At 36.3% G+C, this 13,750-nt stretch overlaps 1 protein-coding gene across 6 annotated transcripts in view; it reads left to right on the top strand.

Annotated features, from left to right (window-relative positions):
• SYNPO2 (synaptopodin 2) overlaps positions 1-13,750 on the top strand; it is a 236,604-nt gene that overhangs the window by 164,938 nt on the left and 57,916 nt on the right. For 5 of the 6 annotated variants that reach the window (XM_014344716.4, XM_014344717.4, XM_034959068.3 and 2 more), the window contains 2 exons: positions 8,966-9,117; positions 12,158-12,969. In XM_014344716.4, the coding sequence (XP_014200202.3) occupies positions 8,966-9,117; positions 12,158-12,969 (964 nt within the window). The remainder of the gene's footprint in view (positions 1-8,965; positions 9,118-12,157; positions 12,970-13,750) is intronic. The other variant, XM_008955432.6, reaches the window with a different exon arrangement.

Below are 13,750 nucleotides of genomic sequence, written 5' to 3' on the forward strand. Positions count from 1 at the left end.
TTTTATGCAATACGGTTTTTCATAAAAAAGTACTTATGTTAACATGCAGTAGGTTTGTTATTTTAAATTTAATAAAAATTTAAAATTTCTTATTTTTGATATCTAACATGGTAAATATCAATAGACCAAACTCAAAACAGAGTATCTTTGAAGTCCTTAATTATTTTTAAGAGTCTAAACGTTCCTAAGACCAAAATGTTTAAGAATTGCTTCTATAGATCACATACTCTTAAACACCAATGATGGCCTAAATGAAATTCCAGTTAATTAAAGCCTTGAAAGTGATCATTTAAACCAGCTCTTCCTGGAAAGGCTGTCTTTCTGATGTGATTAAATCCCCCTGGCTCCTGTACCAGACAGTTTTTTTGTCAATCAAACCTCTCAAGTATGTGCTGTGGCTGGGAAGGCAGATATTATCTCAGTCATGTGAAGACATTATTGGCCCTGTCTTTTCCCCCAATACCCTATTACAGTAAATGTTCAGTGCAGTCAACTTAACTTTCTTGAATTAAAACTATGACAAATATTTATAAATTTGTACAGTTGATACTTTTTAAATGAAAACTTCAATGACAATTTGATGTGATTCTTTCCAAAATGGAAGCACCCTAATGTATCTTATATGTATTATAGTTTGACAAAGTATAGAATTAGGAATCTGGAGGGAATGGCTTCATTCTCCAGGTGTGGAAAATGATTCCCTAATAGCTTAAATGCTTTGCTCGAAATCACATGAGTTAGTGACAGAATTAAGGCAAGATCGCCAGTTTACTAATAACTGCAAGTCCGCAGCAAAATAATAGAACTTATAAATTTTTAAAAGTCTCTACTCCTGTCACTTGGAGAAAAATTTTCATTTTACGTATATCTTCTTTATCTGTAGTTTTATTTATGAGAAAACTAGAAGAATAAATGGATTCATCTAGTTGAGACAAATGCAGGACAACTTCATACGTCTAGAGGTATAGAAAAACAGGGCACTCCAGACAGGTATATTTGTTGGGTACATGAGATGTTTATATCTGAAACTAAACAGTTTCAGAAAAAAAAGCAATACAAGCAAGGTATCTGGGACCTTACATTATGGATTCTAATTCATTTCCTTTACTTTATTAATGCAGAAATGCCTCAGCTTCAATTATACCTTTAGATATCAGAACCTCGTTTAGCTATTTGGGATGTACTCTTTCCTAAAGATATCACGTGTTTTTCTGCATCTAATCAGTCTGCTAAAAATGATATAAACATTTTAAATGTCTTGGGATCATTTTTATTAATGCCCATTATTTTACTCGAATAAAGCAGAGGCATTAAATCCTATTGAGCATATGAGAGTTTTTTACACCTTCAGTGAGTGGCCCAATCTTCTGAGCCTTTTTATTGTTGTTAAGATTTTCATGTGTTTTTAAATTTGGCTTTTACTCCCTAACTTTGGCATTTGCATTAACTTTGCCATTTTCCTTTATACAGGATACATGATTTTCTCCCCACTTCTAATTTTCTAAACCAAATAACGATAGTAAATAGAATCGTATAAAACTGATGAAATAGACTGAGGATAGGATCCATATACTTTCAGTAATGTCCAGAAGTTTTAGTGAACTTTATTTTTAACTGTATTTTGACCATTCAAAAGACTGTTGAGAGCTTACTTGTAAGTTCTTTAGGTAACTAATTCTTATTAGCATGTTAATTTCTCAGTTAAAAGTTGTATGTCCAGTTAATAAATATCAACTGAGGCCAGGCACGGTGGCTCACGCCTGTAATCCCAGCACTTTGGGAGGTCGAGGTGGGTGGATCACGAGGTCAGGAGTTCGAGACCAGCCTGGCCAACATGGCGAAACCCCATCTCTACTAAAAATACAAAAATTAGCCGTGCGTGGTGGTGGGAGCCTCCCAGCTGCTTGGGAGGCTGAGGCAGGAGAATTGCTTGAACCTGGGAGGCGGAGGTTACAGTGAGCAGAGATCGTGCCATTGCACTCCAGCCTGGCAACAAGAGCAAGATTCCATTTCAAAAAAAAAATCAACTAAAATTTAGGAAACCCAAATAGTTCTAGTTCTGCTCTCTTTTCTTAGTAATTCTTCTTAAAAAGAGTATTTACATAGAGTCTTTTAAATTTTACATGTGCTTTTATTAGGAGTTTTTTAAAAAGTATTTTTTCATATTCTGCACAAATGTTTATAAAAATAATCTGCCTGTAATTCAAAGACCTCTGTGCAATCTTTCATGATTTATCCAGCAAAAAGTAGACAGGCACATGTCCTGCTAGGCTCTGCTCTATCAGTGTTTGCCTGAAAGAGCTAGGATGTTTACATTCTTAGGAAAGAAAGAAAAGCAGAGAATACCATTCCATATTTGTACTTAGTTTTCTAGCATCATGATGGCTGCTTTATAACAGCTCATAGCAGTTATATTGCAGCATCGTTTCTGCCTGTGGAATCACTTTGGTATGAAGATTCTTAAGTATGCAGCCCCACAAATTAGGGCTCTCATTCCTGTCAAAGATAGTTATTACTCCAGGAACCTTTCCAAGGTTGCTACCATGAATACTTTTTACTTTTATGGTGACTTGGTCTCTGAGAGTAAAGACAATCATCCAAAAGAAAACGTTTTTGTCTGGATGTATCTTGGTGACAAGAGGAAGAAAGGTCATGATCTTCAAACCAAAACCCAACATGAGAACAGGTTATGAGCTTGAATTGAGGTACTAAGTGTAGAATAACCAAAAATTGTAGTGTCTGTTTGAATTTACACCTGTCACCTGATTTGAATACACAGTTTTAACTTTATTTTCATTATTTAGACACATGATTTGTAGAACTGAATCCCAAGGACTGAGGTTGGTGTTTAGGATCTGGATAGCAAGCCCTCTGAAAATGGAATTATGAACTTATTTCCAAGATCTTAGCTACTATCATCTTGCTCTGCCTCCTCTGACCATTCCTCTGGTATTAGTTGAAGAATACAGACCTACCTAAGGCTTTGGTTTAAGAGCCAGCTGGGGTAAGGGAATGCTTATTAAACCTTGTCTTACAGGTATGAGGCAGTTTTGAGAAATGCCTGAAGTGGAAAATTGAGGAAAGGCGGGAGCTTCCAAAAGAACTACTAGAACATGTAGACTACATTTTCTGTCAAAAAAAAAAAAAAAAAAATCTCTAAAACTTTAATTGTTGCCTGAGATCACAATCATCTCTCTCATCCTCTCTTAGTTATTGCCAGGTCCCTGAGACTTCATCATATGGATTGAGAATTGCCCCACATGTGATAGGCAAATGTATGCTAATTTTCTCTTTTTCATTGATTTCAATAGATTATAATAGTGGATTTAAGGAAGAGATTGTCTTGTTTCTATCAGTCACTCTGACATTTTCCAACAGTACTTGTCAATGAATATACATGAAAATGCAGCTCCTGAGACAAAATTTAGTTCTCCTGACAGCAAGCTGGCATGATTGATAGGCCATATACACAACACAAAATAATTTATGTACTAGGTCGATGAGAAATCAAATCTGAGACCTGCTTTCTAGTCAGTCTTGGAAGACCTGGAAATGAAGAGAGAACAACACAGAGAAAAATGAGGTTTTTTTAATTTTGCAAGGAATTATTTATTCATAAAACTAAATTAGCATAGCCGAAAGTCTTCTCAGATTTAGTCTACGAAATGCAAATAATGTTGTTAAATTTCCCCGAGAAGTCTTAACTTTCCAATTTCACTTGGTGTTGGTAAAACAAATCTTTCCTGGCATGGATCAAGAAATGGAAATCCTCACATGTGAGTGAGAATGAGCAATATTTGTCTTTTTGCACATGGCTTGTTTCACTTAAGATAACGCCCTCCAGCTCCATCCATGTTGCAAATGACAGGATTTCATTTTTTATGACTGAATAATATTCCACTGTGTATATGTACACTTTTTCTTTATCCACTCATCCACTGATTGACACTTAGGTTGATTCCATATCTTGGCTATTGTGAATAGTGCTGCAATAAACTTGGGAGTGCAGATATCTCTTCAATATACTGATTTCCTTTATATTGGATATATAACCAGCAATGGGATTGCTGGCTAGTTCTAGTTTTAATTTTCTGAGGAACCTCCATGTGGTTCTCCATAGTGACTGGACTAATTTGCATTCCCACCAACAGGGTATGTGGGTTCCCCTTTCTCCACATCCTTGCCAGCATTCATTATTACCTCTCTTTTTGATAAAAGACAGAGAGTAGAATGATGGTTACCAGAGACTGGGAAAGGTAGTAGAGAGGAGAGGGGGATAAACTGGAGATGGTTGTTGGGTACAAAAATACAGATAGAAGAAATAAGATCTGGTGTTTTGTGGCATGACTATAGTTAACAATAATTTATTGTATACTTCAAGACAACTAAAAGAGTGCAACTGAAATGTTCCTAGCACAAAGAAATGATAAATATTTGAGGTGATGGATACCCTAATTACGCTGGTTTGATCATTAGCTTGTATCAAAATATCACACATACCCCATAAATATGTATAACTATTATGTATCCATAATAATTTTAAATAAAAAGTTTTTGAAGTTGGTAAACTGCATGTTCTCACTTATAAGTGGGAGCTAAATGATAAGAACTATGAACACAAGGAAGGAAACAACAAACACAGGAGTTTACTTGATGGGGGAGGCTGGGAGGAGGGAGAAGAGCAGAAAAGATAACTTTTGGGTACTGGGCTTAATTCCTGGGTGATGAAGTAATGTGTACAACAACCCCCCGTGACACATGTTTACCTCTGTAACAAACCTTCACATGTACCCCTAAACCTAAAATAAAAATTAGCAAACCAAAACAAAAAGGTGGTAAGCAATGAAATATAGTATTGCATTTGGTAACTACTGACATTACCAATATCTCTTAGTTATGTGATCTCATTAAATTGGGAGATACTGAAAAAGAATATAATATTTTCAGGATAAGAACTCACTCAGGGTCTAATATATTATATGTGGAATGAGGTCTCTAAAGGAATGTTTTCAAAGGAAAGGAATTACATCATGTGCTCACACAGGTATTTTGTGTCAAATCACAGTTTATGAAAGATAATTATACTCAATTTTGAACTTGTAACACATTGAGTCATAATATTGTCTATTTTTTAATTTTTAAAAATATTTTATATGTAACTCTGTGTGTGTAGAAAGCCAACACGTCTGAATTCACCAGTCCCTTCTTGAGCACCTCTTTGAGCTGTAGGTACATCATGGAACTTTACACACATTATTTCTAATCCTGATTAAACATCTAGACGATAAAATTTATTAGCACCATTTTACACTTTAAAAAACTAAAGCTCAGGGTAGTAGCATAACTCATCTAGGTTCAGACAGGTAGTAAGCATAGGAGCAACACAGTTGAAACCCACGTCTTGCTCCCTCAGAGTTGGTACCCTTTCCCACTACTACATGTATTTTATGAATCCAAGACTAGTGGCTTAAGGAGACTGGTTGATAAGTTCACTGACAGAGAATTGGTATCATCAGTACTAATAATTTTTGTGTCTAAATTTAGTTTTGTGATGTACAGTGTCTTTCATTTTCACAAATAAGAACATTTCCAAGTGTTAGAATCTTCACTCACATAAACATGCACACTTATACAATTATAAAAATATGTAATTACGCACAATAGAAGGTAAGGATCTTAGGTACACTAATACATGTTTATCCTTCTTGATACTACTATGAGACCCTGTCATACCATGTTTTTTTGGTTGAAGAGTTCTATAAAAAATGGAGAAAGAGTAGTCCTTCAGAAAAACTTAAGTAAGAAGAAAAGTTCTCATCATGTATAACAAGGTTCTTGAGGGAAAAAGATTTCTTGTTATTCAGATGAATGTGAAAGGTCAGTGAAACGCAATCACAGCAGTTGATTGTGAATGTTGACCTCAGAATGTATTCTCTGAAGGAATGCTAATGACTCTTACCATGATGCACTGGCTTATTTAGATACCATTAAGAGCTCCAACTTGACAAGCAGGATGATGAACTGCACTTTTCCTATCATGCAACACATGTTTGGATAACAGGCAGCTCTGTTAAGTTGGGAGATTATTTATTTTTAAAGAATCAATTTTTCGTCTTCTTCTGCAATCCCAGTTTAAAACTCAGACAACTCATGGCTAATAAACAGAACTTCTACCTAAGACTGGGTCTTGGGGGGCACAGAGTATAATGACACCTCTGTTTTATCAACATAAAACCTCTTTGGTCCTCCAAAGGATGATGTTCTGTTCGAATCCTGGTATATCTGACTCCATTGAATGAATGATTTTATGCCTCAAAAGTATCCTGTATTACCTACCTAATTTTTTTTATAAATAAATTTCAGTAACTGAAATGTGAACAACTCTAACCCTGACACAGATGTTTACTGTTGGATATTGTTGTATCCTTTACTTATTAAAAAATTTCTTGTGATCTTTCATTTTAAATATTTCATGCAAGATAAAACAAAACAAATATATTTAACAGCTAAATGGATATTTTCAAAATTAGGTGAAATTCTCTTTCTCATTGCTTTTGTGACTTTCTTATAGTCTTGGAATATTGAGTTCATTTAATATTTTCTAATAAATTAGTGTTTTCCAATAAATTAGTATATTCCAAAAATAAATTATATTTTCCAATAAATTAGTATATTCTTCCCCAAGAGGTAATGATATTGATGTGTCAGCAGTGGGGAAGGCTTTCTACAGATTGTAATTTATGACAATAGAAGGATGGGCCCTCTCAGAACAAAACTAATTGAATCACTTCAAATTTCAATAATGCCATTGTTTTGGCTCTTAAAGGTAATATTTTGCTTTCAAGAGTATCATTTAAAATGAACCTGTAGATGTAAACTTTAAACCTATATGAGTTAATATATGAATTATCATTTAAGACTTTAGCAGGAATTAGTGGGCAGCTTTTAGAGATAAATTGAAATACATTTTGTGCCCAGTCAGAAATAAGCCTAGCCATGAAAACATTCTTCAAGAAGTGCTGCTTACCTGGTGTTCACCTCTCTAGGCTCAGAAGCTTTATTTTAATAAAAAGGAATAATGCTTGGTAGAAAAAATCTAGAAAAGTATCTTAAAGTATTCTTAAATTTGAGACTGTATGGTCATCATACATGGTTCATTGAGAACAATTGAACTCATAAAATGAAATCTAAGCACATTAGTATCACTTAGGGCTCCAGCAGGAAATAGGTGGCATGCTCAAAGAAGAATTCAAGATAATGCAATGCAGAGACTAAAGGTAGTCTTAAGGGAACCAACAAATGATAATGAAGCACCCAGAAATCCAGAGATTGAGAGCAGGAAACAATTATCACCCGTAGGCCCAAAGGTACAAGGAGATAATGTGTGTTGTTGGAACCTAACGAGTTAAGGCAATGATAGAGGGGCAGGCTGACAGGAGCTGCAACTGTCTAGACTGAAGAACAGAGCCACTGCTAAGCCATGGCCCAGCAGGTCCACCAAGGAGAGCATAGACCTGACCTCTCATTTCCCTTGGTCTTTGATCTCTTACTGGAGTAAGAATATTCCAGTAGATTATGACACAGTGCTTATGGCAGGGCTGCTTTTACTTTCTGCAAAGTAATCTCTTTTTTCTTTCTTTTTTGCTAAAGTTTGCTTAGTACCATGCCTGGAGAAGCTGATTTCAATGACGCATTTCTCTCTTTGACATATTCCCTAATATCCAGGCTCCCTGGTGCCCCACTATACTGGGATGGTTTTTATCAGTCCATTTAGCTGTACAGCTCTCTCCTCAAACAAGTTGCCCCGTCCTGTACCTCCTTCTTATAGTCATGGCGTTTCATCCACCTTGGCAATGGGAAGGATTTTAAAATTTATTTTAATGCAGGAGGTCACTTTCTCACTGGAGTAAAACCTTACAATGTGGAATAATCATCATCATAATAATAATGTTTTAAGACAGGGTCTTGCTCTGTCCTCCAGGCTGGAGTGCAGTGGCATGATCTTGGCTCACTGCAACCTCCACCTCCTGGCTCAAACAATCCTCCCACTTCTCCTGTGTGGCTAGGATCACAGGCATGCACCACCAAGCTGGGCTAATTTTTGCATGTTTTGTAGGTGTTTTTTTTTTTTTTTTTTTTTTTTTAGAGACAGGGTCTTGCCATATTGACCGGGCTGGTCTCAAACTGCTGAGCTCAAGAGATCCACCTGCCTCAGCTTCCTGAAGTGCTGGGATTATAGGCATCAGCCACTGTGCCTGGCCTGAATTATTTATTTTATTGTATTTTATTTTAATTTTAATTTTATTTTATTATTTTATTTATTTTATTTTTGAGACAGAGTCTCGCTCTGTTGCCCAGGCTGGAGTACAATGGTGCGATATTGGCTCACTGCAACCTCTACCTCCCGGGCTCATGCAATTCTCCTGCCTCAGCCTCCTGAGTAGCTTGGACTACAGGTGCACACCACCATGCCCAGCTAATTTTTGTACTTGTTAGTAGAGACGGGGTTTCACCATGTTGGCCAGGCTGGTCTCGAACTCCTGACCTCGTGATCCACCTGCCTTGGCCTCCCAAAGTGCTGGGATTACAGGCGTAAGCCACCACGCCTGGCCTGAATAATTATTTTTAATGCCATCAATGTAAGCCTTTAACATCTTTTTTCACTCTTCTCTATTTTTTATTTCTTTAATTCTGTCTGGTGCCTTTACATTGATTTATTTACTTTCTTTTTTCCTGTTTACTTACAATGCTATGAATTAAATGTTGATATTATGGTACATGATAAAGTGTGTGGCTGTGTGTGTGTTCATAAGGTGGTAAGAAGTATTTAAATGGTCTTACAGGTTAACAGGTGAATTAAAATTCAGGGCTGGTGTTACTGTTGACAGATTTGTTTCTCAGAGATGGTAGCTTGCTTTTTACAAATTATATCACTCTACTATGTCTTCTTTTTTACTCCACTCAGATTCGAAATCAGAGCAAAGCCTCTGGGTCTGGGCTCTGTGAGGGAGATGAAGTGGTTTCCATCAATGGCAACCCTTGTGCAGATCTCACCTACCCTGAAGTCATCAAGCTCATGGAAAGCATAACAGACTCTCTCCAAATGCTCATCAAAAGGTACAACGGATTTGCTGGAATATGTATTTTCTCTTGAAGCTACATGGGAATGATTATAGCTTTTACTACATATATAACTTGTCATTTATGGAGAAATTAGGGGTGCTTTGTAGAAGGTTAGGTATAGTTAAACAGAAACACCACTGTATTTGAAAAATAGTCAATTCTATTCAACCAAACTTTCTGGTTAATTGAGAATTAAGTTGAAAATGCTTGTTTCAAGCACTTTGTTGAAAATCTTAGGTATTTTAGGCTCCTTCCTTAGAAAGCTCAGTATATTGAGCATAACTTAATATTTCTTTGATAGGTCAAGATTTTGTGATGGATCAGAATCACTCAATTGTAATTATCAGATGCACAGATGAATTAAGAATGTTTAAATATTAGACCATTAAACTGTACAATTTTTCATTAAAAGGATGCTTAAGAGACAGAAAAGAGAAACAACAACAAAAACTTACAAGCAGCCAGATTTCTCCAGTAAAACCAATATTTGAGGATGGACAAAAGCAGATGATTAGAATAAGGTTTTTGCACTACCAACACAGGTCATTTGGGAATTCAATCTCTTCAAATACCACAATCCCCACATAGTTGTTTAACAATATAAAAGAAACCTTTAAATGTAAAAAACAAAAGAAAACATGAGGACAATAACAAGGAAAACTACAGCATTGACATTTTTATGGTGTACAAATCACAGTACAATCCATACAGATTTTGCAACGGAAGCTCTGGCTATTGCATGATAATGAATCCAGAAAGGAAAGCTTTGGCTTCCTGGAGAGCAGCTTTTAGGAAGATGTCAGAGGACATCTCAAGATGAACCTCAAGGTCCTCCAGGTTTTTCCTCAACTCTGCAGAAACACTACGCACAGTTACCCCTCTGCTAATCATTCAGTATGATTCTGTTCTGGGATGAAAATTAACTCACTATGGCCAAAATCTTGAGACAACAATGGAAATCTAGCATTATTCTTATCATCTAAATATTTACCCATCAAACTCAGTGTTTAAGGCCTTAGAATCCTTCCTTCATGTTATGAAGAGAAAATAAGTTTATAAAATACATAACTTACTAATACATAATTAAATTTATAAAATAAAAAAATTTACAAAGTAAGTAACTAATTGGTAGGATTCAAAGTGGAATCTCAATTGAAAATCAAGTCAAAAGCAATTATTATCATCACCACCACTACCACTATTTTAAATATCTGAATATTGTTTCCTGCAATAAATATTTCTGTCACTCATATCACTGTCATCTATCAGTAGAGGACAAGTGTTTTTACTTTTCCTGAACTATTGCCCAGAGATAGCTCAGTAAGACTATTTTAAAATAACTCCTTTAACATTCCATCTCTATTATCTTGAATGTTCTTAAAATAAGATTTTAAAAATTCTATAATTGTGACAAATAAATTGTGGACTTGATGAATACCTATATAGACTGATGGGAAATGAATGTTTTAAGGCATAAAGCTTTATTCGCTCATGCTTTTATGATATTTACTCATGTCTATTTATTTTACTTCAGCTGCTGATAAATGTTAATATTTATCTGGCCATTTGTCTGTATTGGTCTACAAGGCTGGCATGAATTGAAACTATTCTCTTCTCAGCTTCACAATTGATTGCTAACGTTATTCAAAGTGATTTAATCTACTTCCATCCCAAGGCCTTCCTAAATTAAAACTCTCTGACCTTTTGGTACCCTCAAATTCAGTTTAACAATGTATTTAACATTTTCTACATAATAATGATCTAATTTGCTAACATCATGCTTTTTTAATACGATATTATAATGTTGTATAAATACTGTATTACAGGGAAGCTTTTCCAATTACTTGCATATAGAGAAAGGTGCATTTTGTTTAACTGTTAGTTTGTTTTCATTTTGTTTAGTTTTGTTTTGCCAAATGCAGTTGAAAGCAAAGTTAGGAGTAAGTATTTTGAGCATTGGTCTGAAATTGCACTACCACATAAATTCTGAGGTAAATTCCTTTGAGTAGAATACAAGTAGAAGCTCACGCCCTTCAACTGACGTTCCCTGCATTAGTCATAACTATCTTTTAAGGAAGGAGGAAAGGGGCAAAGATAATTATGCTGCTTCTAAAATTAAAAAAAATACAAATATAAAAAATGAAGGCATTTCCTACAGCTGTTCTGTGAATAATACTCCTAAAAACATTTACAGTTTAGAGTTTCAGAAAGAAGTTATTTAACTCTTAAACTGACATTGCTTCTTCTCACAAACCCTAATTTGCACAAACAACTGGGAAGATCAAAATCAAAGAGCTGTGGTGTACAGCTCTAGGCTCCTTAGCTGAGAGATAAAGGAACAGTTTGACTTCAGATATCCTAAAAAGAAAATGCTCCAAGAAACAGATTCAAATAGAAGAAAGGGAGACATCTCAGATTATAAATACTCCATGACTTAATGATTCATTGCAGCATGGAAAGGATTTCTCTTTACACAAGAGTACTGGGCTGGGTCCACTTATTACAAAACACATGCTCACTGGGGCTTAAAAAACAGCTTCTATTTCATTCCTTTCAAGAAAGCACAGCCTCTAAAAGGACTAGTTGAGTTATCTGTAAGTTAAGATTGATCTGAAGGTGCTGGATATGTTTATGTGACTTCATAATGTCTAGACCAAAACTTAGTCAATAAGACATTGAAATGCTTTGTAACATTCTAGCAAACTCATTATAAGAGATACCCAGATTCCAAGTACTTACAGATAAACGGGATCCATGTAGTTTTTTAAAAATAAAAGCTGAATTTAGGATGGATTCAGGTTTCATAATCTTGTGTAAGAGTTTCTTTGTGCTTTTAAAAAAGTTTATTTGGTATCTCTTTAAGTAATAATATGAACATGTTGCCACCTTCTGTTTTCAAATATGTTGCAACTGACATTTAGAAGAAAATATTTTGACTATATCACGTATTAGACATCACAAAAGTGTCAGGAAGTTCTTTGGCAGATGTAACATAGTCTGATTTAAGTGTCTGGAATGATTTTTCTGTGTGCAGACCATCCAGTGGAATAAGTGAGGCTTTGATATCTGAAAATGAAAACAAAAACCTCGAGCATCTCACACATGGGGGTTATGTGGAAAGTACCACCCTGCAGATTCGACCGGCCACAAAGACCCAGTGCACGGAATTCTTCCTCGACCCTGTCAAGACTGAAGTTCCCCTAGCTGAGAACCAAAGAAGTGGTCCCGACTGTGCAGGCAGCTTGAAAGAAGAAACAGGCCCGAGCTACCAAAGGGCTCCCCAAATGCCTGACTCCCAAAGAGGACGCGTGGCAGAAGAGCTGATCTTAAGGGAGAAGGTAGAAGCGGTACAGCCTGGGCCTGTGGTTGAGCTGCAACTGTCCCTTTCACAGGAGAGACATAAGGGCGCTAGTGGCCCTTTAGTGGCTCTCCCGGGAGCTGAAAAATCTAAGTCTCCTGACCCAGACCCTAACTTGTCACATGACAGGATTGTCCACATAAATTCGATCCCTACTAATGAGAAAGCAGACCCTTTCCTGAGGTCCAGCAAGATAATCCAGATCTCCAGTGGCAGAGAGTTGAGAGTGATCCAGGAAAGTGAAGCAGGAGATGCGGGACTGCCCCGGGTGGAAGTGATCCTCGACTGCTCTGACAGGCAGAAGACAGAAGGGTGCAGGCTTCAGGCAGGAAAGGAGTGTGTGGATTCTCCAGTGGAAGGAGGGCAGTCAGAAGCACCTCCTTCTCTGGTATCCTTTGCCGTCTCATCAGAAGGCACAGAGCAGGGAGAAGATCCACGCTCGGAAAAAGATCACAGCAGACCTCACAAGCACCGAGCGCGGCATGCACGTAAGTTCTGCCTGGGCTTTCAGAAGGGGCTTGGGAGTTGGGGGCATTTTGCTGCTTCTTTGCTTGCATGAGTTTTTCAGCAAGATTTTTCTTATGTTTCTCATTGGCTTAAAGAAATATTTAATTAATGCACAAAATCACAAATGTGAAATTGTGGAGAATACCAGTTTCTAAATAGGAAGCAATAAGTCCGAACTTCATATAGATTTAAACATTTTTCATGAATTTCTTTTTATCCCCAAAGGCACAGGAACTGTTAAAGAAAATAATATTGTCAATGTGCCTGTTCATTTTGTTTCAGAAAGTTGAAATAGTTCATGTTAAAATAGCATAAGAAAGCACTTGAAGTCATGTGGACTCAGTTTAAATGTCAAAAACTGTTGAGTCTGCTACTGAGAGGTGTCTTTAAAATAAAAGCTCTACCATTGATATCAAAAGCAGATCCTTGTTTTGAAAAAAAAATCATTGTGCAGCTTGATGATGCTTGCAGAAGTGAGTTTGACAGACAAGGACATGTGTATACTGAGCAGTTACATGATCCTCTCCGTTGTGTAAGTCTTCATTTGACTGCAAAGTGTTTCATCTACCTTCTAGACACAGAAGTCAGTCTCCAGGGCCATGTGGAGGCATTTAAATGTCTCCAAACATAAAATATATTTAAATTCAGTGCTTTGTATGGCATTTTGTTTTACCCAGGGGAGAGAAGACAGAAAGGAGAATTGGGATAAGAATTGCAGTTAGGTGTTAGGATTTCTGTTGTTTTATTTCACGTTTATTTTTG

The sequence above is a fragment of the Pan paniscus genome, chromosome 3 (assembly GCF_029289425.2).
Source record: "Pan paniscus chromosome 3, NHGRI_mPanPan1-v2.0_pri, whole genome shotgun sequence".
Taxonomy (NCBI): Eukaryota; Metazoa; Chordata; class Mammalia; order Primates; family Hominidae; genus Pan; species Pan paniscus.